This window comes from Aquarana catesbeiana, linkage group LG12, assembly GCF_042186555.1.
Source record: "Aquarana catesbeiana isolate 2022-GZ linkage group LG12, ASM4218655v1, whole genome shotgun sequence".
NCBI classification, from domain to species: Eukaryota; Metazoa; Chordata; class Amphibia; order Anura; family Ranidae; genus Aquarana; species Aquarana catesbeiana.
Window position 1 is genome coordinate 196356570 of NC_133335.1, and position 27044 is coordinate 196383613.

Consider the following 27044-nt stretch of genomic DNA (forward strand, 5'->3'; position numbering starts at 1 on the left):
TTTTGCTTAAAAAAATATTTTTTATTTTCTTTCGATTTCCTTTAATTTCCGAAAACGTGTCAAAAACTGGTCTTCAAAGGACTTACCAAGCCTCTTAGAAATTGCCCTGGGGTGTTTGCTTTCCAAAATGTAGTCATTTTGTGGGTGTTCCCACTGTCCCACTGTGCTCCAGGGCCTCCAAAAATATAATAGATAGTTAATAAATTAGATGTGTAATTTATGTCCCTAGAACGCCCTAAGATACTCCTTGATTTCGGGCCTCTGTGAATAGGCTGTGAAAAAGTCTCACACATGTTACATAGTAATTGAGGTTGAAAAAAAAACACAAGTCCAACCTGTGTGTGTGCTTTTATGTCAGTATTACATTGTATATCCCTGTATGTTGTGGTCATTCAGGTGCCTATCTAATAGTTTTTGGAAATTATCGATGCAGGTTAAGGTTAAACTGCCTGACTTCTAATTTTAGTGAATGGCCGCGTGTCTTTTTAAATACCCTTTCGCGGAAAAGTTTTGCCCCAGAGGTTCTCCCCCTAGTGAGTAGATTGCATTCATATTTTTGGCACGCAAATGCATTATTTTACATGTTTCTACATTAAACCTAATTTGCCATGTAGTCGCCCACCACATTAATTTGTTCAGATCTGCTTGTAAGGTTTCCACATCCTGTGGAGAAATTATTGCCCTGATTTGTATCGTACGCAAATACAGAGATTGAGCTGTTTATCCCATCCTCCAGATCGTTTATGAATAAATTAAATCGGATTGGTCCCAGGACAGAACCCTGGGGGACTCCGCTTTCCACACCGGACCATTCTGAGTACTCCCCATTTATCACTACCCTTGTAGCCAGATACCATGTGGTATCGCCATACTTAGGAGTAGGAGAATGTATTTTGGGATGTAATTCCAAGTATGCCTATGATGTGTGTGTTACAAATATCTTAATAATTAGGTAACGGTGTAAAAAAAACGAAAAAAAAAAACACACTTTCATTTTAGTTTCTGCATTTTCCAAAAACCTGTGGCAATTTCTTTCCCAAAACACTCACTATGCCCTTCAGAAAATACCTTGTAGTGTTTGCTTTATGAACTGGGGTCATTTTGTGCACCATCCTGGTGCTCCAGGGTCTCCAAAAATGTGATCGGAAGGTAGGAAGGCAGGAAATTAAATGCATAATTAATGCTCCTTGAAAGTCCAAAAGGGGCTCCTTGGATTTTGGGCCCCCTATGCATCTAGGCTGCGAAAAAGTCTCACACATGGGGTATCCTCTCAGGAGGCATAGCAGAATGTGTTTTGGAGTCTAATTTTAAAGTATGCCTATGCTGTGTGTGAGAAATAATTTGTTAAAATTACAACTGAATTTTTTTTTTTTTATTATTTAATTTCTTAATTTTCCATAAAATTGTAACAAAAAATTACAACTTCAAAAAACTCACTAAACTACTAAATAACATAACTTGTCTGCTTTCCAAAAATCTTCAAGAACTGAGAAAGGCAGCATGATCAATTTTCATATTGAAAATCTAGGTGGTTAGTGCAGAACAATTTACAGTTAAATGTAGCAACGACAAATTTATTGATTTTAGGAAAATAAGGGAAGTTAGCTATGAGCCAGAGATGATTGATGGGATGGAGGTTAAGAGGGTAGAGAAGTGCCACATCCTCTGAACAATAATTAGAGAGGATCTGTCATGGACAGGGCATATATCTCATCTGGTGGGCAAGGCTCATCAGAGACTGTACTTGTTGAGGAAGCTATGGAGGGTAGGCTCCATGACAGTAATGCCTTGTAGAGGGTAACAAAAACGACACAGAAGATTATTGCAGGAGTTGGTTTACAGTGTATTGAGGAACTGTGGGAGGGGAATTGCCTTCAGAGATATTTTGGATCCTGTATACATTGCTACCTTCTGGTAGGCGGTATAGAAGAATTTGCTCTTGTACAACTAGGTTGCAGAATAGCTTCTTTTCTCAATCTGTGTATAATTTGTTATAGTCCGCTCTTAGGTATAGGCTGGGCTGCTGCCTCCCTTGAGGGGGAGCCCCTACTGGAGCACCCTTATAAAAAGAATGTTATAAATATAGGGTTGGTGGCACTGCCCGTCACCCAAAGAGTGATCCTTCACAATGAGTCACTCTTCCTGGGGGAGTGTGCAACAAAAGGGCAATGTTCACTTCCGTCACCTGAAGGGTGATCCTCCAATTAGGGCAGTTTTGCCAGATGGAGGGTGAGGGATTGTTTTTTCTCAATGCATATGGCCCTTGAATGTGAAAGGTGTTTTGGGATAAACTGATTTGGAGTTATGAATTTATTGTGTGCTGTTTTTATGTTAGGTGTGGAATTTTTTTTAATGTGGGGGAGCTACAACTGTGTTTCATTTTATAACGGTTATTGTAAAATAATACTTTTTTTGGATTCTAAACTTTCTAGCCTTCAAGAGGTAGTGATCACTAAATACAAAAACACCCCTTTTTTTTCATTTTTGGATTATATTTGCAAGTCGCCAAGTGTTGGCGTACTGCTAACACCTACCACTGGGACCATTTAATATACTTATATATATATATATATATATATATTTTTCATTTATCTATTTATTTTCTTGATATTAATTACCTACTCGTTTCTCATGCCATCAGTCGACCATAATGTCAGCATATTTATACACGTCTAAAGGGATTCTCATTTGATATTTTTTGGGTTTATGCACTTTTGATGCTGGTATTTTTTTGTTTTTGTTGTTAGCACGTTTGGTATGCACTATTAAGTGTGAATTTTTTGTGTTTGTATTTATATATATTTTTTCATTTATATATTTGCATCCGTGAGTCCTTCTCCATATATTTGACTCATGTATTCAGGTCATCTGATATTTTTGTTGTATGCACCATAGTATAGTTCCCCCTTCTTTTTTCCCATTCCCCTCTTATCACAGCGCAACTACCACCCCCCTATTTATACTATTGTCTTGTCTGTTTGGAGCAGTTTTTAGGTGTTGCAGCAGTGTCCCTTTAGTATAGGATTCCGCTGACAGCGCAGGAGTTCTCACTTTTTCACGTAAATACAAAAACACCCCTGTCCCTCAGAACAAAAACCTTGCAGTTGTGACGGATCTTTTTCACCCACTATCTGTCAAAATATTTTTTAAAAATGCGGTCGCGTGGGGTTGAAATCCGCATCACTCATTCGCAGTATTCTGTGAAACTACAAGTCCCGACAGTCTTTGCGGCTGTCAGCTTGTAGTTCTCTATGAACTAGCACGGTGTTGTTGAGCGCTGTCATAATTCATTGAATCTGTTAGTGAGTACAATATATTGTCAAAAGTATTGTGACGCTTGCCTTTACACGCATATTAACTTTAATGGCATCAGGGATGGCTGTCTAGATATGTGTTCTATCAGGTTGAGGTCAGGACTGTGCAGGCCAGTCAAGTTCCTCCACCCCAAACTCGCTTAACCATGTCTTCATGGACCTTGCTTTGTGCACTGGTGCGCAGTCATGGTGGAACAGGAAGGGGTCCATCACCAAACTGTTCCCACAAAGTCGGGAGCATGAAATTGTCCAAAATGTCTTGGTATGCTGACGCCTTAAGAGTACCCCTGAAAAGCAACCCCACACCATAATCCCCCCTCCACCACATGATTTGGACCAGTGCACAAAGCAAGGTGCATAAAGACATGAGTTTGGGTTGGAAAAACTTGACCCCAACCCAAAAGAACACCTTTGGGATGGAATTAGTTTGGAGACTGCGAGCCAGGCCTTCCTCGACCAACATCAATGCCTGACCTCACAAATGCGCTTCTGGAAGAATGGTCAAACTTGCTCACGGACACATGCCTAAACCTTGTGGACAGCCTTCCCAGAAGAGTTGAAGCGGTTATAGCTGCAAAGGGTGGGCCAACTCAATATTGAACCCTACAGACGAAGACTGGGATGCCATTAACGTTCATGTGCGTATAAAGGCAGGTATCCCAATACTTTTGACAATATAGTGCATCTGCTTTCCTGTATGAGGTACGAGCAGCCATACACTGGTCTGCAGGAGTCTTGCATGGTACAAGTAATCTGCTGATCGATGGTGGAATGCTTTACAGGCTCCCATAAAAAACAGTAAATGCACATTTTTTTTTACCTGCAAAACAATGTGTAATTAATTTTTTTTTGTTAAAAGGTGAACTTATCCTTTAAAAGCAGTGGTCTTCAAACTGCATCCCCTTACTTGCCTTTATGCAGCCCTTGGGGCATTTTTCCCTCCCCCTCATACAAGACATTATTCCTCCCTCTAACACCAGCAATGGAGCATAATTATTCCCACTTATACCAATAATGGAGCATTATATCTCCCACTAACACCAACGATCAGGCAGTATAGATCTCCCACTAACACCAATGACGGGGCACTATTCATCCCACAGATACCAAAAATGGGGCACTTTTTCTCCTACTGACACCAACAATGGGGCACAATTCTCATTCTACTGCCACCAACAGCGGAGCACCATTTCTCCTATTGATGCCAACAGTGCACTATTCCTTCTACTGATACCAACAATGGGGCACCATTTCTCACCCTAATAGCAAAGATGCATTTTCTACTCCCAATGGCCACAGTCTCTCTCTCTCCCCCCCCCCCCCCCAATGTCTGTAGGCCAATAAACTAGCCCTTTGCTCAGAAAGTTTGGAGACCCCTGCTTTAAAGCCAGTGACTTAGAAGCAGGTTGGAACACTAGCCATTGCGACAGGAGGTTTAGATGATCCGGAATTACCCAGATAGCATCTTCCAGGAGCTTAAGAAGCAGGACCAAATAGTGGCCCGTGTGACAGAAGGTCCAGATGATCTGGAAGGACCCAGAGAGCATCTGTGAGAAGCAGGATGGAACACTAGCCCTTGGGACAGGGGGCTCATACAATCCTGAATTACTCAGGTAGCATCTGCCAGGAGATTGAGAGGCAGGACTGAACACTGGCCCTTGGGACAGGAGGTCTGGAACAATCTGGTAGGTCCCAGAAATTATTAGCTAGAAGCTTGAGTATGTCTGAATACCACATCCTGAGGGAGAATCTGGAGTTGCGGAAAGGCGTAGATCAGGTTGAACTTATTCCAGGATGGCACCAGAATGTACAGCAGTGGCAGTGCGTCCATTAGGGGCGCCCCCCTCTGTGTAGAATGGATAGATCCATGCATAGCATGAATCTTTCCATGGCCGCTTTTCGGACACCTGAATTCCAGCGGCGCAGGTGTTTTTTGGAAGCACCTGCTTATAGCCATAGGCTCTAATAGGCAGACTTGGAGCACACTCCAAGTTCACTCAGGTGTGTTAGAAAAGCGAATGAATATTTGCGTTTCTAACACTGAACCACCTCTCAGCCAATCAGGAGGCATGGGTCTAATACCAGTCACCTGATTAGCTGAAGACCCAAGCGCTCCGATTGGATGCCTAATGGAACAGATGGAGAATAAGACAAATAGAGGACACAGGAGCCGGCCCCTGACCCGCTGCACATCCCACAGCTCGCTGCCTGATCCCGCACCAACCACCAAGATGGGGTAAGTGCTGGGCAGTCAGCAAGCGGGTGGGGGGGGCTCAGTGGCTGCATATGACGGGGCACAAGTGGCAGTAATAGATGTTTTTTTCAGAATTTATTTAATTTGTATCCCCCCCAAAAAGTCCCTTGATCTGGCAACAAACCTGTCCAGATGTTTGTTGCAAATCTGAATGCTAGCAGGTCCACATCCTGGCATCCCCAATCTTTGACAGTGTTTGAAAGACCTCTGGATGCACAGTCCATTATCCCCAGATCCAGGACAAAAAAAAAAAAAAAAAAAAAGAGGACCCGCTGCCAAACTTTCTACACTTTGGATGCGTTCAGTGGATTGCATTTTCTGCAACTTCTGCTGCCTCCTTGATGACTGATGTAGGCCATGGCTTCTGCGTTCCATAATGTCAATGCGCCTGCTTGAACAACCCAATCCCCTGAACCGAGAGGTTCTCCAGAGCTGCTTCTCAGCCCAACAGGCTGGAACATGCCACGAGAACTCTCCAGGACTGTGGAGGAAAGAGCTTCCCTAACTCCAACAGTAGACTGGAAATCCACCACACTAGGGGCTCTGGAGGTCAGACACATGGGGCGGTCCAAGGACAGAGTCTGTTTGTCCCAACACACACACTCACTCCAGACTGCTGCAACTCAATATTCTGGTGTGTAATTTTCTTCAGGGGGAGCAGAGTACTTTTACCTCCTGTGATGTACTTAGCCAGGGAGGGCATTACTGGCAGGGGAGCTCTACTGACCAACACTTAAACCAGGGAATCCTAAGCATGCGCACACAGAAGGCTCATCCTAGAAGTTTACTAAAGTATATCCACCAAACCAATAACGCAATAGCGCAAGGCTGAGGGGACTGCCTTGACTATTGACAGAGGGATAAGCAAGGATGCAGCTGGGAGTACAGGGTATACATTTGGTCCAGAGAGCAATGGTCTGACAGATGGTTATAGATACAAGCACGGGTTGCATGGCAAGACCTGCTAAGGCAAAGATAGCTTTAAGGAGGGTCTCTAACCTCTTATCCTCTACAGGGGTCTAGAGGGTCTTGTTAAGGCAAGAAATGGACAGCTCTACCACAAGAAGTACCCATTTCATAAAGAACCTTTCCTCAATAGAATAATGTTAGGCAAAATGTTTTGGAGGAGATAAAAAAAAAAAAATGTTCTCCGGGTGAGGCCAGTCTCTTACAGAGCAGGTCCAATTAGCATGTGAACCAGGGAGGGAGTGGTTTTGGGGAATTTGATATATTCCATACTGGATACTTTTGGGTGAACAGACATTGGCTTCTCCAACAATAAACAAGACCATACAGCAGGGGTCTCAAAGTACCGGCCCGCGGGCCATTTGCGGCCCGCGGACCGGTTAAAAATGGCCCGCAGGCAGGGCTGATAAAGGACTAGAGGTCGACCGATATTTGGCCATTAGGTCGATATATAGCACTGGCCGCTGCTCTTCCTTCCTTCTCCACACTCAGCGCTTGATGCTTGTGTGAAACTGACACGTAACAGGAGGAGAGAGACAGAGGGATCTGTCAGATTTGAGGTTGATGTCGGGGGTGGGCGGGACCCGGCCGGGGTGGGCGGGACCCGGCCAATATCAAACACCAGCCAATGGGATCTGGGCGGGCAGCTACGTGTATGTGGCCCGCCCCTTTTCTTAAGCAGCCCAATCATTGGCTGGTGTTTGACAGCTGCTGGCCCCACCCACCTCGGCCGGGTCCCGCCCACCCCGACATCAACCTCAATTCTGACAGATCCCTCTGTCTCTCTCCTCTGTGCTACGTGTCAGCTTCACACAAGCATCAAGCGCTGAGTGTGGACAGCTCCTTGTCAGTTTCACACACTGTTACACTCCGCTCAGTGTGAAACCTGCCAGTGGCACCTGCCTGTGCCAATCAGTGCCATCTGTCAGTGCCATCTGTCAGTGCCAGCTGCCAGTGCCACTGCCAATCAGTGCCACCTGCCAGTGCCAACCAGTCTGCCATTGCCACCTGCCACCTCCAACCAGTACCACCTGCCAGTGCCACCTGCCACCGCCAATCAGTGCCACCACCAACCAGTGCCTGCCAGTGCCACCGCCAACCAGTGCCCCTGCCAATCAAAGCCACCTGCCAGTGCCACCTTCCGCCACCTGCAAGTGCCACGCCAATCAGTGCCACCTGCCAGTGCCAACCAGTGCTTGCCAGTGCCACCTGCCACCACCTGCCAGTGCCACGCCAATCAGTGCCACCTGCCAGTGCCACGCCAATCAGTGCCACCTGCCAGTGCCACGCCAATCAGTGCCACCTGTCAGTGCCAATAGTGCCACCTGCCAGTTCCAAACCAGTGCCACCTGCCAGTTTCAAACCAGTGCCACTTGCCAATGCCTGCCAGTGCCACCTTCCAGTGCCAACCAGTGCCACTGCCAATAAGTGCCACCTGCCAGTGCCATTGCCAATCAGTGCCACCTGCCAGTGCCATCTGTCAGTGCCAATCAGTGCACCCTCCAAACAGTGCAACGTGCCACCTGCCAGTGCCACCTGCCAGTGACAGACAGTGCCACCTGCCAGTGCCACCTGCCTAAGCCAACCAGTGCCATCTGTACTGAGGACATCAAGTGTTTGGTAGAGTGACAGGAGCAAGCAGGGAGGAGTGGAGTGGGTGAGGTTTTTTTTTTTTCAAATCGGCCTAAAATATCGGCCACAAAAATCGTCATCATATATCGGCCATCGGCTTTACCTCTCCATCTCTTCTGTCCTCTCCGCTGCACGCTGCTGCAGCCCAGAGAGAGAACAGAGCTGAGAATGGAGCGGAGGAAGGATCCGCTCATCGATCCGCCCACCTAGGCATTGACGATCGACCAGAGCTCCAAACCAGGGTCCTGCTGCCACCTCAGGGCGGGAGATTGTGTTCTCTGGGTCCCCTGTCACTAGGCCTGTATGGAAGCCAGGAGGAGAGGATTTGGGAGGCAGATGATCCTGACTGCCAGGAGAGGTGAGTGAGCCATCACACTGAGGCAAAGTCCTTAGTGGGGTGACTGGGGTAGAAATTTGTGCAGTGTGGGGGGTATTTTATGCAGTGTGGAGGGTGATTGTGCAGTGTGGGGGGTAATTGTGTAGTGTGGGGGTATTTTATGGAGTGTGGGGGGTATTTTATGGAGTGTGGGGCTATTTGTGCAGTGTGTGGCTATTTGTGCAGTGTGGGAGGGGTAATGCTGGGTAGTTAATAATGCGTTTGCTGACACCAATGCTGGGTTAATAATGCGCTTACGGACACCAGTACTGGGTATAATGCGTTTGCTGACACCAGTGCTGGGTATAGTATAGTATATTATTGCTGGTATAGTTCATTGCTTTTGAAGTTTTAAAAGTTTGCATGCGGCCCCCCATGGGATATGAAAACTTGTCATGTGGCCCTCAGGCAATTTGAGTTTGAGACCCCTGCCATACAGCTTCAATAGGCATGGCAATAATGTCCTTTAGGTTAAAAGAAATGTCTGTAGGAGGCATAACATCCTGATCCAGCTATTACCTCCTCTGTACTGTCTGGCTCAAGGGCAAAATCAAAGATGAATTCAGAGGGGGAGGACTAAGGGGCATGGCTGTGACCCCTGCTGTAAAAAGGCAAATGTCCTCACATGCCCTAATCAGAACTTGGACTTACAGTGCCTTGAAAAAGTATTCATACACCTTGAAATTTTCCCCATTTTGTCATGCTACAACAAAAACGTAAATGTATTTTCTGTGATAAAACACAAAGTGGCACATGATTGTGAAGTGGAAGGAAAATGAATGGTTTTCTATATTTTTTCCACAAAATATCTGAAAAGTGTGGTGTGCATTTGTATTCAGCTCCTTTTACTCTGATACTCCTAACGAAAATCTAGTGGAACCAATTGCCTTCAGAAGTCACCCAATTAGTAAATAGAGTCCACCTGTGTGCAAATCAATATTACTATAAATACAGCTGTTCTGTGAAGCCCTCAAGGAGGTTTCTTAGTGAACAAACAGCATCATGAAGGCCAAGGAACAGACCAGACAGGTCAGGGATAAAGTTGGAGAAGTTTAAATCAGGCTTAGGTTATCAAAAATATCCCAACATCTCTCTGAGCACTCATCAATCCATCAACCGAGGAAAAAAAAAAAAAAAAAAAAAAAAAGGGAAGGCGTATGGCACAACTAAAAACCTACCAAGACATGACCGTCCACCTAAACCGACAAGCCGGGCAAGAAGAGCATTAATCAGAGAAGCAGTCAAGAGGCCCATGGTAACTCTGAAGGAGCTGCAGAGATCGACAGGACAACTATTAGTCGTGCACTCCACAAAGCTGGCCTTTATGGAAGAGTGGCAAGAATAAAGCCATTAGTCCCATTTGCAGTTTGCGAGAAGCCATGTGGAGGACACAGCAAACATGTGGAAGACTGTGCTCTGGTCAGATAAAACCAAAATTGAACTTTGTGGCCTAAAAGAAAAATGCTGAGCGACGCAAAACTAAGACTGCACATCACCCTGAACACACCATCCCCACTGTGAAACATGGTGGTGGTGGCGGCATCATCATGTTGTGGGGAGGCTTTTCTTCAGCAGGGACAGGGAAGCTGGTCAGAGTTGATGGGAAAATAGATGAAGCCAAATACAGGGCAAACTTAGAAAAAACCTATTACGCCCCGTACACACGAGCGGATTTTCCGTTGGAAAAATCTTGGATGGTTTTTCAGACGGTATTCCACTCAAGCTTGGCTTGCATACCCACGGTCACACAAAAGTTCGCTGAACTTTCGACCGTCAACAGGGTGACACAACGCTATGACGAGCCGAGAAAATGAAGTTCAATGCTTCCAAGAATGCGTAGGAATTTTGCTCGTCTGAACTGGTACAGACGATCGGAACTTCCGATCAAAACTTTTTCCGACCGAAAAATTGTGAACCTGCTCTCAATCTTTTGCTGGCGGGAATTCAGCCAGCAAAAGTCCGATGGAGCATACACCTGGTCGCATTTTTCGACCAAAAGCGCTCATAAGTCTGTAAAAGTCTTGAGACTGGGGTGGAGGTTCACCTTCCAGCAGGACAACAACCCTAAACATACAGCCAGAGCTACAATGGAATGGTTTCAGGGGTCTCAAACTGGCGGCCCTCCAGCTGTTGCGAAACTACAGGTCCCATCATGCCTCTGCCTGTGGGGAGTCATGCTTGTAACTGTCAGCCTTGCAGACACCCCCCAGCTGCCAGACAACACACCCCCTCTTTTCAGCAGAACAGTGTAACCAGAGTAAGGGGATATATGTCCAGATGAAAGGGAAGGGTACAATTTATAGTTTTCTATTAATAGACGTTATCGCAAAAAATCTTAACTGTAAAAACACACAGGATATTTTTTTTTTCTTTTAACTCTATTATACAGACTTTTTTGAAAAGCGGATTTTTTTAATGCCTGGTGAAAACCTCCCATCTTAAAAACACACATAAAAACAGCGTAGTCACAACTTCAGCTCATCCATATTGTACATATGTATATATAGTTCTTGTCCATGGGACAATACTGGCCTGCAGTACAACTATTGTGGGCAGGCGAGAATGAAATTTAAAAAAGGGAATGTATTTTTTCATTGAACACAAAAAAACAAAACAAAAAAAAAAAAAAACAAAAAAAAAAAAAAAAAAACACCCCTCAACACCACAACAAATACACACACACACACACACACACACACACACACACACACACTAAAGAAGCACAACAAAGTCAAATGCAAGTTGTAGGGTTTTATTTTTAAATAACCTACACTCAAGTTAATGGCAAATCATGATAAAAATAGAAGATGGGGAGATAGTCATAAAAGAAAGGATTGTTGTGAACACTCATTTAGAATAAAAGAAAAAAAAATGCATTACAGGCTCTCCAACAAACCCTGTATGACAAATGTTCTTTTCCTCCAATTAAAACCGCCTTTACTAAAGGATTAGCCAGTCCATTGTGGAATAAGTTTCAAGTATAGCTTTCAAATACATTTCCTCCCTGGCCACCAATGGCTTCCAACAGAGTTGTCCACATCTGTATCATTCTCCCCATTTCAAAGGAGGTGCCATAGACTAAGCTTATATGACTTAAGCAACTCAAGGAATAATGGCAAGTACCCCCCACCTTTCCATGGGGTGTCAGTTCATCCCACCGTGACAAATAATGCTTTTATACAAAAAGGTTCAACAAGTTTGGTCTCTGTTGTACTTCTACAAAAAAGTACTTTTCACATTAAATAAAATTCTGTTAAAAGCATTTACTGAAATGAAAAGTTCAATGTTCCTACAATGGTACAACTGTTTTGATACTGTTTTTTTCTGCTTTTTGCTACTAAGATACAGGATTAAATACTTAAAATAGTGAATAGATAATTGGGCAAAGATGGGAAAAAAAAAAAAAAAAAAAAAAAAAAAAGTAAAAGTAAAGTTCACATTTCTAAAAAGTAAAAAAAAAAAAAATCCCCTTTCAGTAAAATTGTAAAAAACAAAAAACAAAAAAAAAAAAAAAAAAAGTCACATTTGTTACCAAGCGCCTAAACCAACTGTGGATGGCTCAGACATGGGACTCCTGCATAAAAACTGGAGAAAGCAAAAAAGATATTGGAGCCAATTCATGGAAACTAGAGAAAATTTTACACAATTGGAGTTCAGAATGGATCCATTGGTTATTACACCCCCCCCCCCCCCCCCAAGGTGAAACCCAATCATTGCCAATTTTGTGCTAAATTTCTCCTTTACATGCATTAGCCCTATCGTTTTCCTCTACAGCAACCTGCATAATTAGTTCTCTAATTACACTAAGAAAAAGGACAGGTTAAACCCGATTGGATTGAAGTTTGTTATCTATGGTAACTCGCATCCATCAAAAATGCAGATTACATACAATGGTTGCTGCAGGCAAAAAGACTGCTTCCTGTCCCCCAGTTTTAGACCACAAGCCCCAGATTCACTTTTAATGGGAAAAACAGGAGTCAAAGTGACCCCCCCAGCTGCCAGACAACACGCCCCCTCTTTTCAGCAGAACAGTGTAACCAGGGTAAGGGGATATGTCCAGATGAAAGGGAAGGGTACAATTTATAGTTTTCTATTAAAATAGACGTTATCGCAAAAAATCTTAACTGTAAAAACACACAGGATATTTTTTTTTTTTTTCTTTTAACTCTATTATACAGACTTTTTTGAAAAGCGGATTTTTTTATGCCTGGTGAAAACCTCCCATCTTAAAACACACATAAAAACAGCGTAGTCACAACTTCAGCTCATCCATATTGTACATATGTATATATAGTTCTTGTCCATGGGACAATACTGAAGGCAGCAAGGGGATGGTAATATTAATATTTTTAGTTATAATCCATGTCTCTTTTTCTCCCCTTAATCTGCTGCATATCCCCTTCCCATCTTAAAATAAAATTAAGTTAATAAAAAGGTAAGGCTCACAGCTCTCTAAAAGAAAAATCCCTTTCCGAGGCGACATCCAGGCTTAAAATAATAATTAAAAACAAATTAAGAACACAATCGTCTCTCTCGCGCACACGTTAAAATTCATAGTCGTCCTCCACCATGTCGATAGCCCACGCAAATTTCTCTCGCTGTGTTTTGTTGTAAATCTTCTCAATGGGGACACCAAATTTTTTACACCTGAGAGCAAGAAGAAATGATCACAGCATTCATTTTAAAAGCTTTTTTTTTTTTTATACAGAACTTCACCCTTCCTCCCAATTACTGGCTTAGGCCAGAACTATGTGTACAAGTGCCCACAGCAGCCTCTTGGCATACCCAAGTCACAGATTATAGGTGTTTATATAGTTTCTGCAGCTGCCCGCCCTCCTGACAAGGTGCATGCACTTCTTAACCGGGCCGATGCCCAACCCCGAAGAGACTGTTGGCAACCCCTGGTTACGTCAGAGGATGGTAGCACAGGAAAGGTGTGCTGCAGCAAATCCCTAGGGAACATTGCTGGATCACCAGGCATACAAGTATGCCTTTTTGCACAACCCGGCTATACAGGCAAGGGGTTGGGGATAGAGTTTGAATTAAGCTCCTCTAACCACTTCAGCTCCAGAAGGTTTACCCCCCCCCCCCCCTTCTTGACCAGGCCATGCGCAGTCATGTAGCGCTGCTCCCAAATAAAATGTTTGTCTTTTTTACTCACAAAAAGATTTTTGGTGGCATTTGATCACCAGTGGTTTTTTTATTTTTTGCACCATAAAAACAAAAAGAGAATTTTGAAAAAAAAAAAATTTACTTTCTGCTAAAAAAAAAAAAAAAAAAAAAACCCCCACACAAAAAATTTTATCATGAACAATTTAGGCCATTACATATTCTGCTACATATTTTTGGTAAAAAAAAAAAAAATATCCCAATAAGCGTATATTGATAGGCTGCCGCAAAAGTTTTAGCGTCTACAAACTATGGGATCTTTTTTATATATTTTAATAGTAATGGCAGCAAATCAGCCACTTATAGCAGGACTGTGATATTGCGGTGGACAAATCAGACGCCTGACAAATACAGTGATCAGTGCAAAAAATATGCACTGTACTAGCGACGCTGGCAGAGAAGGGGTTAACTTCGGGGGCGAACAAAGGGGTTTAAATGTGTTCCTAGGGAGTGCTTACCAACTATGGGGGATGTAAAGAGCCAGGTACCTGCTTAGCAGAAAACACAGGATCAGTATATTCTCCACACAGAACGGCGGTCTGCCTGTCTCCCAAACAGTTGGTGGGTTCTGGCAGACATTGCGTCCACCGGACCCGCAGATTGGCTTCCGCTGTGTCCAATTACAGCCGGAGCGGGGCGGCGCGCGCCCCAGACCCAGAAGTGTCAGGTCACATACTAGGTACGTGATCTGCCACAGAGCAGCCGCCCTGCAGCAGTATAGGTGCGTAGGGCGGTCCGCAAGCGGTTAATTAAAAAAAAAAAAAAATTTGTAAATGTAATGTCAGATAATGTGCAGCAACTGCAGCCAAGATAAAGATAAAAATGAAAAATAAAAATGTAAAGCACCCACACTCAAAGCATTAATCTATCAAAAGGCGGTTAACTAAACTGAAAATATAAAAGCTGTTCTTACCAAGCTACAGAGATTCTTGGGTCCAAGTAGTTAAGTTTGGAGGTTCCTAGAGCAATTTGTTTGTTTTCTTCTCGGTCTGTGGCTTGAACCTCCAGTTTCATCAGCTGCTCCTCTATCCTCTCTACAGCCTTCTTCTTGCTTTCCACCAACCTGCAAGAAAATGCAAAAACGTTATTTAACTGAAGAGGGATGGACCAGACCAAGGGAAAAACTGCATTTCCTTAGATACCAAAAGAATGGTGCATGCTGAAGCAGTACCCACTCTGAGTGCCCACTATGTTAACCATATATAAAATCACTATAGTGACCACAAGGAAGGCTGCTACACCTAAGTAGTGTACCCAAAGTCTACAAACACCCACAACAAGCAACGCTGCACAAAAAATGACCTTCAGCCCAACATCGCTGCAGAAATCAACGTGACGGAGTCAAAAAAAAAAAAAAAGGGGAAAGAAAAAGCACCATCACAGGACAGAGGCCTTTTATCTTAGGTAATTAGCCACTGACATCAGTGTAAGGGGGGCATTCTTCTAACCACTGACCAACAAAAGTATAAGCTATGTTTCAGGTTACATATTTCTGCCAACTGCACTATAAACAAACATTGCATGCATAATTTGTATTAAAAGTACAAGTATGGCCCAAAACTAAGTGAATGCCTGTGACTTAGCTTTACCCGACAGTGGGCTAAAGCCCGCTATCAGCCGACATCAAAAGAGCCGATCCAGGCTCTATGGGAATCCCAATAATGTCGGGATCCACCCAGATGTCTGACCGGCTGACTCGTAGCACACCGACAGCCTGAGCAGGCCGCTTTGCCCCCCTCCACAGGAGGGTGCTCCAGTGAGCACTGGAGAGGCAGAGCAGAGAGCGATGATAAACAGACACTGTGCTCCGCTCAGTGAAGATCAAGAGCTGATAATCGATCAGCAGTCTTTGCTCGCTCAGTTCTCATGCAGAGCCGGCCAGGGACAGCTGCTGCATTGATCAATGCTGCTTCTATATAGGGGAGTACGAAGGCTGGTCATTTTCAAATCCCATACCTCCCTTTTAACCACTTAAGCCCTGTAAGGATTTGCCCCCTTAATGACCAGGCCATATTTTGCGATACAGCACTGTCGCTTTAACTGACAATTGTTGTGCAACGCTGTACCCAAAACAAAATTGATGTCTTTTTGCCCCCACAAATAGAGCTTTCTTTTGGTGGCATTTGATCATCTCTGCGGTTTTTAATTTTTTGCGATATAAACAAATATAGCAATAAGCGTATATTGATTGGTTTCCGCAAAAGTTATAGCATCTGCAAACTGGGAAAGATTTAATGCATTTTTTTTTTTTACTAGTAATGACGGTGATCTGCGATTTTTAAATCGGGACTGCGACATTATGGTGGACACATCGGACACTTGACACATTTTTGGGACCACTGACATTTATACAGCGATCAGTGCTATACAAAAATGCACCGATTACTGTGTAAATGTCACTGGCAGGGAAGGGGTTAACACTAGGGGGCGATCAAGGGGTTAACTGTGTTCCCTATGGATGTTCTAACTGTAGGGGGAAGGAACTGACTAGAGGAGCTGACAGATCTTTGTTCCTAGCTATTTAGGAACACACGATCTGTCTTTCCTCTCAGAACAGGGATTTGTGTGTACATACACACACACACGTGCCCCTGTTCTGGCTCTCGTGCCCGCAATTGCGACCATCGGCCACACGCATCGGTTCCCCCCAGTGCAGAGACCCTCTGTTTGCCGACACCCGGCAATCATTTCCAAGAGAGGCAGACTGTCAGTGGGGAAGATGGAGATATTGTGTTTCTGCTAAGCAGGAACACAGGTCTCTGTCTTCCCCACAGTTAGAAAGCACTCCAAGGGGAACACATTATTCCCTTTGATCGCCCTACATGTTAACCCATTCCCTGCCAGTGTCATTAGTACTGTGACCGTACATTTATTTCTTATTTTTTTAGCACTGATCCCTGTAAAAGTCGCTGATCGCGCCATTACTAGTAAATTTAAAAAAAAAAGTCCATAAATCTATCCCATAGTTTGTAGACGCAATAACTTTTTTGCAAACCAATCAATACACCCTTATTGGGTTTTTTTTTTTTAATTTTTTTTTACCAAAAACCATGTAGCTGAATACATCTTTGCTTAAATTAATGAAGAAATGCGATTTTTTTTTTTTTGGATGAGTTTTATAGGAGAAAGTAGAAAATAGTTTTTCCAAAATTTTTTTTTTTTTTTTTTACGCTATAAACAAACTGTAGGAGGTGATCAAATGCCACCAAAAGACATTTAATTCTATTTGGGTGCAGCATCGCACTACCGTGCAATTATCAGTTAAAGCAATGCAGTGCTGCATCACAAAAAAAGGTCTGGTCAGGAAAGGGGGGGGGGGGGGGCTAGGTGTGTGAACCTTCTGGGGGGTGGGCTGAAGTGGTTAAACATGCACATAAAGGGTCTTATTTTTGGTTTCTGGACACTTTGATGTATTTGGACACCATAGTTCTTTGATGCCATTCCCACTGAAATTATGCAGCGAGTTCTCCAAACACAAAGGTGCACGCTAATCTCATTCTACTTATTCAATGAGTAAGGCAGAATATTACAGTATCTCCTGCAATGGTCAAATCTTGTCATTACTTAAAGCGCACCCAAAAATGGAACTTAATGCTTTCGGATTCCTCCCCCCCTCCGGTGTCACATTTGGCACCTTGCAGGGGGAGGGGGAGCAGATACCTGTATAATCCAGGTATTTGCTCCCTCTTCCTGGCATAGATCGCCACAGTATCTGCAGCCATCTACGCCATGTCTGGTCCCTCCTCCATCCTCCGCCCCCCACTGTCTTCTGGGAGACACACATGCGCAGTAGGGAATCAGGCTGTGAAGCCACAAGACTTCACTTACCGAAGATGCCGGCGCCTCCACCCAGGAGCCGAGGGACAGATCGGCTTCAGGTAAGGACATTGTGGGCGCCCTGGACAGGCAAGTGTCCATATATTAAAAAAGTCAGCAGCTGCAGTATTTGTAGCTGCTGACTTAGATTTTTTTTTTTTTTTGGCGGAACTCAGCTTTAACCCCTGCTGATGGGGATTAAAGGAGAATTTCAGCTACACTGTATATGCGAGTTTACTAATGGATCTTGATATTATTTAGTCAACAGTGCAAAGCAATCAATGAAAAAACTTAATTTGGTTAAACCTTCCCAATAAAGGTTATGAATGCCACATGGCCACCATCTAGTCAAGATGTGCCAAATCCGTTTTAAAATGAGATCTAATGTGTAGTTATGCAAGACACATGAAGAAATAGGGAACATTCCACACATACTTCTTTGTCCTTTCATCCCGTTTGACCTTGGCGTCTGCTTTGGCGCTTTTCAGCTCTCGTCGTGCATCCCCTAGCTGATCCTTCTTGGCATCAATCTAAAAAAAAATGACACAGAAGCACTTTAATACTGAACTATATCGTCTACTAAAAAATGCAATTAGTTGAAACCCTGAGAGGTACTACCTTGGTCTGCAGGTTCATCATAGACTTCTCAAAGGTTTTAGGAGGAGCACGCTGATGGTTACATAATATAGCCACAGCTCTGTTGGCACGATTGTAAGACAAGATTTTGGCAGCGACATTATCTTCGCCTGTTAAAATAAATTAAAATATTTAGACTATTTACATTCATCAGCTCAATAGGAAGTACTTAAAAACCACAATTACAAAATAAAATTATATATATATTTTTAGGGAATATCTTAATCTTACCACTTCAAGCTAGGCTCAACAGACTGCTCATCTATAGGTTTCAATTCCTTACATGTGGACTAGGTATTATTGCATAACAGACACCAACAAAGTTACTGGGAGTCTTCCATTATAAATGGACAGTGGCTCTTTGCCAAATCCACAGAATTATAAATTCAAACTTAACTTAGCTCTCTAGCACAAGACCACCTAGAAAAGAATTAGGTGGGTGGGCAAGGCTGAAAAAATAAAAAATAAATAAGCGCTACAGGAAGCCCTAAGGGAGGACTAAAAACCATTAAAAACAAAAAAAAAACAAAAAAAAAAAAAAGGGAGAACCAAGAATTACCACCAGAAGAAGAGACTTACCATTGGTGAGCTCCTTCAGTTGCTGCTGTAGGGTAATAGAGGCGTTGTATGTTCTGAACACTTTGGCTGTCAGTCCATCCATCAGGTCCTGAAGGTGTTTATTTAAAATGCTTGTCTGGGGGATAAAGAAAAAGCATTACTCATCATAGAGGCCACGGATAAAAAAAACAAATACGAGTTCTGCCCTGAATGCACCCAAATCAGCATACGATTTAAGTTCTCCCAGAGGTCTTTGCAAATATGGGGATGGGGGGGGGGGGGGCACGCAATAAGTGGCCTTAAAATTGGAGAGATATAGATATAGAGATTATATATATTCTTTTTTAGGAAAAACCACCTTAAGTATTCCATCACCACAAGCAAGTGGATGGGAGAAATCGTCCCTGCTGGGATATTATATTCTGACAGCAGCACCCACAGCTGATTGACAAAGTTTTTCAAGGTGTCCTTTTGACATGAGTCGAACATTCTGTTGAACAGGGATGGACACACACACACACACACACACACACACACACACACACACACACACACACACATATATAAAAAAAAAAAAAAAAAAAAAAAAAAAAAAAAAATCAGCTGGTCCCTGCTGTACCGGTTGAATTCCAACCAGTCTAAGCCCAGCTTATGATAGCACAAGTTTAAAGAATTGAAAAGTTATGGTAAGACACTTACATTGAGCCTATCAAACAAGTCATCCTCAGGTTGTTTGTTTTCCATGAAAAGTTGCAGATTCTTAAAAACCTAAAAAAAAAAAAAAAAAAAAATATAATAATATTCAAGGATCTATACTACGGTTAATGCCAGAATCATTATAGCCATAACTAAAGCAAGCACTCAGAATGGGTACGTACCCTTTTCTCCACAGGCACCTTGTTGTAGTAGCGGATGGAATCTTTACCAGGGAAGTCGAACTCGACCACATACTCCTGACCGTCTATCTCAGGGAAAAGTTTTATATGTTCCACCCTCAATGAGCAGCAGCCTACAGTGTCAGCCGTCTCTCCTTCCTCCTTTTCATTACCAGCTCTCAGAGCAAGCTAAGAAAAAAAAAGGAAGTGGTATATTACAATAAAAGCACAATTTGTACCAGCATTTGGCAACTGCATGATCTCATACCCACATTTACTTCTCGTTAACCAGAAAAGGAATATATAATAAAGCATTTGGATATTTAACCAAAACAGGACACTTTCCCCCTTCCTGCCCAGGACAATTTTCAGCCTTCAGCGCTGTCACGCTTTGAATGACAATTGCGGTCATGCAACACTGGACCCAAACTAAAAATTTTTATCTTCTGGTGGCATTTGATCACCACTGGTTTATTTTTTGCTAAACAAAAAAAATAAAAAGTTTGTTTCCATTATAAAAGGTTTTCTCCTTCACCAATGGGCACTGATGAGGAGGCACCAATATGTAGAATTGATGGGCACCTATAGGCAGCACAGATATGCAGCACTGATGACCACCGATCGGCTCTCCCTGTCAGCGCGAAACAAGGAAAGCCAATTACTGGTACTTTCTGGTTCCCACTGTGATTGGTCACAGCTGATCATGTGATAAAAGCCTGCGTCATGGGCTCTTTACCACGATTGGAGATGCGGTGTGTCAGAGTGACACAGCACCATTGATCACCATGACGACCAGTGAAGATAACGGAGCCACATTGCAGACGTCAATCCGCAATGGGGCGGCCAGGAAGTTGTTAAAGGATAAGTTCACCTTTGGGAGCAGGTTACATGTTAAATCCACATTTAGGGTGTAACTTGTAAATATTCTCCAGCTTTTCAGTACAGGTCTACCCATACGGGAGGTATGGGCAGGCAGCTATACTGAGTCTGCAGGAGCCTGGCATTCGACCCCTAATTTATAGATCACAGGTGCAATACTTTTCAGGTGCCTGTGGGGTGTAAAAAAAAAATAAATAAATAAAAAGCACTTGCTGCAGAAATACATGAATTGATTTATTTTTATTACCAAAAAGGTAAACTTTGAACTAAAGTCTAATGCTGAACACACACACACACACACACACACTGCGCTGTCAAATTTTACCATTCTCGTTGAAATTGCAAAGCAACCAAACAGGTACAAGTAGAACTGATACTGAAATGACCTTAAGCAAATGTAGCAGATTTAGTGTTTTTTTTTTTTTTTAAAAGCACAAAAGATTGTTGTAGAGCAAAATATCACAATTTACCTTCTTATTGAAACTGTCAATTTATTGATGGAAAGCAGTTGAAAATGATAAAAATACCATGTGTATGGCCAGATTTATGGAGCAACTGTTATGCTAAATGTCTTGAATGAGTCTGGGGGGAAGGATACCTCCCCTTTCCCAATTGCAAAGACAACGCCAAAATGCAACAATGGCACTGGGAGTGAACTAGAATGCCCAGCATTTTTTTCTTTCCAAACACTATATACCACTGTAGTGAACTTTTTTGGTAAAATAAAAACAGTTTTCCCCAAACACAAAAAAGACCAGATATAAGCGCGCACTACAGTGGTGTTCTGCTTAATCAACTAAGGCTTCCACTACTTCAGCTATTCAGGTAAAATGTCTCACCTTGTCAATAAAGTACAGTGCAACCGCTCTCTGTCTGGCCTTCATTTCTTTGGATTTCCAGTCTTCTTTGTAAGAATTGCGGATCTTATCAACACACATCTTCAGCCTGCGGGCTGTTTCATATTTCTGCCAGTCCTTCTCACCCTAAAACAAAGAAAAACAAACAAGAATTTCAGTTAAAGTGGTAGTAAAGGCCATCATGTTTAACAAATAGGTCCCCTGGCAGGTCCAAGCCATAATGTACTACATACTAGTAACATTATGACAGACTTGCCTACAAACGCAGCCCTTCAGCACTGCGCTTCCTTGTCCCCGGCAGCTCCCATCTTCACCTGGTCTTTTACAGGTTTGTGATCTTCGGCCACTTGATTGGCTGTGCCAGAGCAAAGTCACTCCTGCGCACGGGAGTCAGGTGAAAGGTGACCCTCACCATTTAAGGGAGCAATTGTCAGACCTCGTACCTTTACAGTGCAAACTTACGGTTTGTGATTGGCAAATAATTGGGGGGGGGGGGGGGGGGGGCGCATGCCCAAACATTTACCTTAATGCAAATAACGCATTAGGGGAAAAAACGTTTAGGCTTTAGAACTACTTTAAAAAAATATTAAATGCCGCCTCCTACAACCTATGCTCCTTTGCCTTTAAAGAGATCAGTGGAAACGCCTTTACTTTAACCCACTTGAGTCTGGTCGTGTGATGTGGATGTTCTGGCTACCCCTCTGTCATGGAGTGCTTGACAAGGTGGGATTGCCAGAGCAGTGACCTCACTTGCCAGCTTCCATTGCCCCTCTGTTGTCAGTGCTCCCACCTCTCCCCTGCAGCAGCCACTGACACAGGGGAGCCGCTGCTTTTGCATCATTTGACCAGACAAAAAGCAGATTCAAGAAGAATGATTTGAGGCGTGTAAATACATATACACACTATAGGGAGGAGGGGAAAGCAGCAAATTTTAAGCAGACTTCTATGTAACCCAAGTTTACACTTTAAAGGCCAACTCCATTATTAGGGCAACAGGTAACATGGTGCCAAGCGGCCCCCAGACCAAGATCATTCTTAGTTAAATTTTATGGGCTTTGGGTCTTTCAACATTAAAACTCTTACCTTAATACGGGAACTAGGGTTCAACATAATGTATTTGATAGAGCCTTGGATGTTTTCCGTCCAGGAGACAAGCCATGTAACTTTATTGTCATGTCTTACTTCCTTCCACTTGTGTCCAGGGGGAGGAGAGGGAACCTTGGAGTTTCTGGACAAATGCACAGAAAGATGTCAATACACTACCATACAGCTATACTACTCTAAGCTTTTAGGGAAAAAAAAAAAAAAAAAAAAAAAAAAAAAAAAAAAAAAAAAAAAAAAAAGGCGTTACTATTGTTGGCAGACTAATCTTCAGTTGAGGAGATACCACCTAAAATTACTAATCTGCAGTAAACTCAGAGCCATTTTTTGCACTTGTTCATTGGGGCGCACCGCCTTATCTCAGAGTATATGCCCTGCTTATAGGTAATTGGACACCAAGGAAGTTGCACTTTTAAAGGATTATACCCCCCTCTACTCAAATTCCAGCTGTGCAAACTAGGATTGCATTTTAAAAATTGCTTTAGAAGTTTATTATTGTTGTAAAACTTACTTGCTGCAGTTAATGATGATATTTTCAGGCATGATCCTCCTCTTAAGCTTTCCCATTTTGGGATGATTTCCTCGGCCTCTGAACAAGCCCGGAGGTTCTATCCTGAAATTGGCAATTCTCTCTTTGTGGTTGTCCATGATACAGAAGCCATATTCCTGCACCAACCTCTCATTCTCCTCTTTGATTTTCTAAGAAATGGGAAAAAGCAAAAAAGATGTTTGAGCTTTGCAACACAGGGCCAGACTGCAAAGTGCCAGCAGAGTAACTTTTTTTTTTTCTTTTTTATAAAAACAGGCAAAGCCCATAAAAATAAAATTTCGGGCTTTTTGAATTAGGACATGGAACATGACAGGAATTCTATAGTATGTATTGATGGCGCTATACAAGTACCTGAAAAATAATAAAATAAACATAAGTTACCAGTTTCTCCTCCTTGGTCATTTGTTTCCTGGCCTCAGACTGAGCTTTGAAGTACGTGCTCATATGAGTGAAGTCACACTTGCTCAAGTTGGTGAGAAGACTTTGTTCTTCAGATGTCATTTCCTATGGAAGGCAGAATACTGGTGAGACAACAAGCCTGCAATTATTAAAATTTAAATCTCCCTAGTGAAGAGTAATCATGTTCACCTTCTTCCAGTCTTTAAAGAAGTTTTTCCTGAAGACATCTTTTGTAGTGTATTCGTGATCCAACATTTTTGCAAAGAAAGTGGCTACTTCCTCTGCTTTGGGGCTGAGCTTGACTTGTTTACCTGCAGTGAACATAAAAAGTTGCTGGGAATTAATGGTCCACTATAGGGGGGGGGGGGGGGGGGGCAACTGTATATTCTGGCAACTGTATGGGGTTACACCTGTAGTGATAGTAGTCCATGCATGCATTTTTTATTTTTCTCCACATTTAAATACAGACCAAGCAGTCCAGCAAAAATGAGAGTTACAGGAGGTTGAGACATAACACTGCTAGGGGGTGGCAACAAGTCAATTCACATGTTTAACCGCTTAACGGCCAGCCGCCGTCATACTGCAGCAGGTCGGCACTATCCCGCGAACTGTCGTAGTTATACGTCGGCTCGCGGGATCGTGATAGCAGGCGCGCACGCTCCTGCTGCACAGCAGGGTGCCAATGCTCGTGGCGGATGGTCGCGATGACCGGTGGCCACGAGCACGAGGGACAGAACACGGAAGTGTGTGTGTAAACACAAAAATCCATGTTTTGTTCTGAGAGGAATGACAGATCAGGTGTTCCTATTAGCTAGGAACCATGATCTGCCACTTCAGACAGTCCCCTACCCTTTCAGTTAGAATCACCTCCCAGGGAACACGGTTAACCCCTTGATCGCCCCCTAGTGTTAACCCCTTCACCGCCAGTGACATTTTTACAGTAATCAATGCATGTTTATAACACTGATCGCTGTATAAAAATGCCAACAGTCCCAAAAATGTGTCAAAATTGTCCGATGTGTCCGCCATAATGTCAGTCACGATAAATCGCAGATCGCCGCCATTACTAGTAAAATAAATAAAAATAATAATAAAAATGCTATAAAATCGATCCCCTATTTGGTAGACACTAACTTTTGCACAAACCAAATCAATATATGCTTATTGCGATTTTTTTTTTACCAAAAATATGTAGAAGAATACACATCGGCCTAAAAACTGAGAAATTTTTTTTTTTTTTTTTAAAAGCAAAGGGATACTACAGCAAAAAAGTACAAAATAGCTTTTTTTTCAAAATTGCCGCTCTTTTTTTGTTTATAGCACAAAAAAAAAAACAAACAAAAAACAAACAAAAAAAAAAAAAAAAAAAAACGCAGAGGCGATCAAATACCACCGAAAGAAAGCTCGATTTGTGGGGGGGGAAAAAAAAAAAAAAAAAAAAAAAAACACGACTATTTTGTTTGGGTACAATGTCACACGACCGTGCAATTGTCAGTTAAAGTGACGCAGTGCCGAATCACAAAAAACGTCCCGGTCATTCTGCAGCCAAATCTTCTGTGGGGTGAAGTGGTTAAAAAAAAAAAGCCACGTGAGAGGTAGACTGGAAAAGTAAAAGGTTAGAAAATTCCTGGGAAATTTTAAAATGGAGTTCAGAGTGCTAAAGCAGAAGTACACTAACAATTGTTTGCATCAAAAATGTTTCTAAAGCTAATTTTTATCTGCATACAGTAGAAATGTTTTTATTGCAGACTCTACTACATCCAACCAAAAACTTATCTTAAATAAAAAAATTAATTTTAAAAGCGTTCTTAAACCCTTCATTAATTTTATTTTTTTTCCAAGAGGCGGCCCACATTTAATATTTTTACAAGACTGCCAGTATGTGGGTGTCTCCTTGGCTAGCCAGCTGCTAATGAGACACCTGTGAGTGCAAGCTCACGGTGGGTGCTGTGTGCATTCATAGAAACACACCATGCCTCTGCTACCTCCTCCCAGCATCTGACTGACAGCAAGCGGAGCCCAAGGCTCCACCACCCCTCAATACCCTTGTCTCCAACTAGGAAGATCTATGAAATTATCACCGTTGCTGGGTTTTCCACAATCTGTGCTATGGACTGCAGGTTTTGCGAGCAGGAGTATAGAAACGTACCCCGAGGTTTCCCTTAATGCAGAGTGCGCATAATTTTTTTGTATATATTTATATACATAGATACACACTGCATTTTTCGTGCAACATCAGTGCCTGACCTGACAAATGCGCTTCTGGAAGAATGGTCAAACATTCCCATAGACACACTCCTAAACCTTGTGGACAGCCTTCCGAGAAGAGTTGAAGCCGTTATAGCTGCAAAGGGTGGGCCAACTCAATATTGAAGCCTATGGACTGAGACTGCCCCAAATCCAGTTACTATGTGGTTCAGAAGCCTTACAGTACTAACAGCTTCCTTCATTGAGTGAGACAAATTCAGCGTCTTGCGTGTTTACTTTCCCAGACACTGCAGCTTACAGTGGGAGGGATTAAAGTAAAACAGGCAATGCCGTCAATCAAAGCAGTAGGCAGGACAAGGTGTGGCCAGGTGCTGAGTGACAAGCTACAGGCTTGTGAATCAGCAGTGACAATGCCGATACCCCAAACCCTGGCAATAGCTTCTCAAGCCACTGTAGTGAAAAACGGAAAGCTGCATTAGGTGATCACTGGCAGGCTCAATAGGTATTTGTGGGACTTTTCCAGGGCACTTAAACAGCACTTTTTTTAAAATTTAAATAGGAGGCCATAGTTCTACTTTAATCAAGTCATACCATCATAGTAAAACTTCACATTGTCTGGGAGAGGTTCATAAGGTGGAGCAAACACAGGTCCTTTGTGTTCCAAAAAGGTCCACTTGACTCCGTCTGCATGACGTTCTTCCTCCCACCTACGAGGAAAAGCCAGTAGATGAGCTGCAATTAAACACTATATATTGTATGGAGAAAAATAAAATAAAAAAGGATTCTCTACAGGAGAACTTGCACTTTAGGCAAGGTATGTTTGCTCAATGTTTCCCTCCCCTCTTCCTAAACTATGCATAAAAAAGGTACCGGGGGGGGGGACTTTCACAACCCATAGTGCAAGGGGGTGACATCATCCTCCTGACAACATCCCTGAAATCGTCCCAAGTAGCCCAGATCTCAAAAATGCTTCTGCAAAGAGCAGTATTTTTTTTTCCCTCGATTTGGGCAACTCTACATTCGCCGGGGCCTAACCAGTAGGATGATGTCACCCTCGCCGAGGCTTTGCAGGAGAAGGTGGGGAAAGGCAAGTATTTAAAATTTACCCCCACAAGGGTTTTTTTTTTTTTTCTTGTTTAGGCAATTTACATTAATCATTTAAGAGGGGCCCCTTGAATAAGCGGACCTGGTCATTGAGGTGCTTTATGATCTGTGATCCTCCTTCTGCTTTACCAATAACACGCAAAACGTCCAAAAACATGAGAAAATTACTAAGATATGTCAAATCATTAGTGTGTGGAAGACAGCAAGGAGGGTGTTCAAGATTTACAAATATATATATATATATATATATATATATATATATATATATATATATATATATATATGGTAGACTGATGCAGCACAGCAATGTGTGAAGGAAGAACTCAGTGACACTCCATGTACACATTTAA

At 42.8% G+C, this 27044-nt stretch overlaps 1 protein-coding gene across 1 annotated transcript in view; it reads right to left on the reverse strand.

The window, feature by feature from the left end:
- Nucleotides 1–11280: 11280 nt before the first annotated feature.
- Nucleotides 11281–27044, reverse strand: part of TOP1 (DNA topoisomerase I) — a 55349-nt gene continuing 39585 nt past the window's right edge. The window contains exons 9-21 of the mRNA XM_073606386.1: nucleotides 26182–26297; nucleotides 23572–23693; nucleotides 23365–23487; nucleotides 22945–23132; nucleotides 22416–22560; nucleotides 21315–21458; nucleotides 19600–19785; nucleotides 19421–19489; nucleotides 18743–18857; nucleotides 18146–18273; nucleotides 17963–18057; nucleotides 14625–14774; nucleotides 11281–13189 (exon numbers count right to left, since the gene is read on the reverse strand). Of these exons, the coding sequence (XP_073462487.1) occupies nucleotides 13087–13189; nucleotides 14625–14774; nucleotides 17963–18057; nucleotides 18146–18273; nucleotides 18743–18857; nucleotides 19421–19489; nucleotides 19600–19785; nucleotides 21315–21458; nucleotides 22416–22560; nucleotides 22945–23132; nucleotides 23365–23487; nucleotides 23572–23693; nucleotides 26182–26297 (1684 nt within the window). The 3' untranslated portion in view covers nucleotides 11281–13086. The remainder of the gene's footprint in view (nucleotides 13190–14624; nucleotides 14775–17962; nucleotides 18058–18145; nucleotides 18274–18742; nucleotides 18858–19420; nucleotides 19490–19599; nucleotides 19786–21314; nucleotides 21459–22415; nucleotides 22561–22944; nucleotides 23133–23364; nucleotides 23488–23571; nucleotides 23694–26181; nucleotides 26298–27044) is intronic.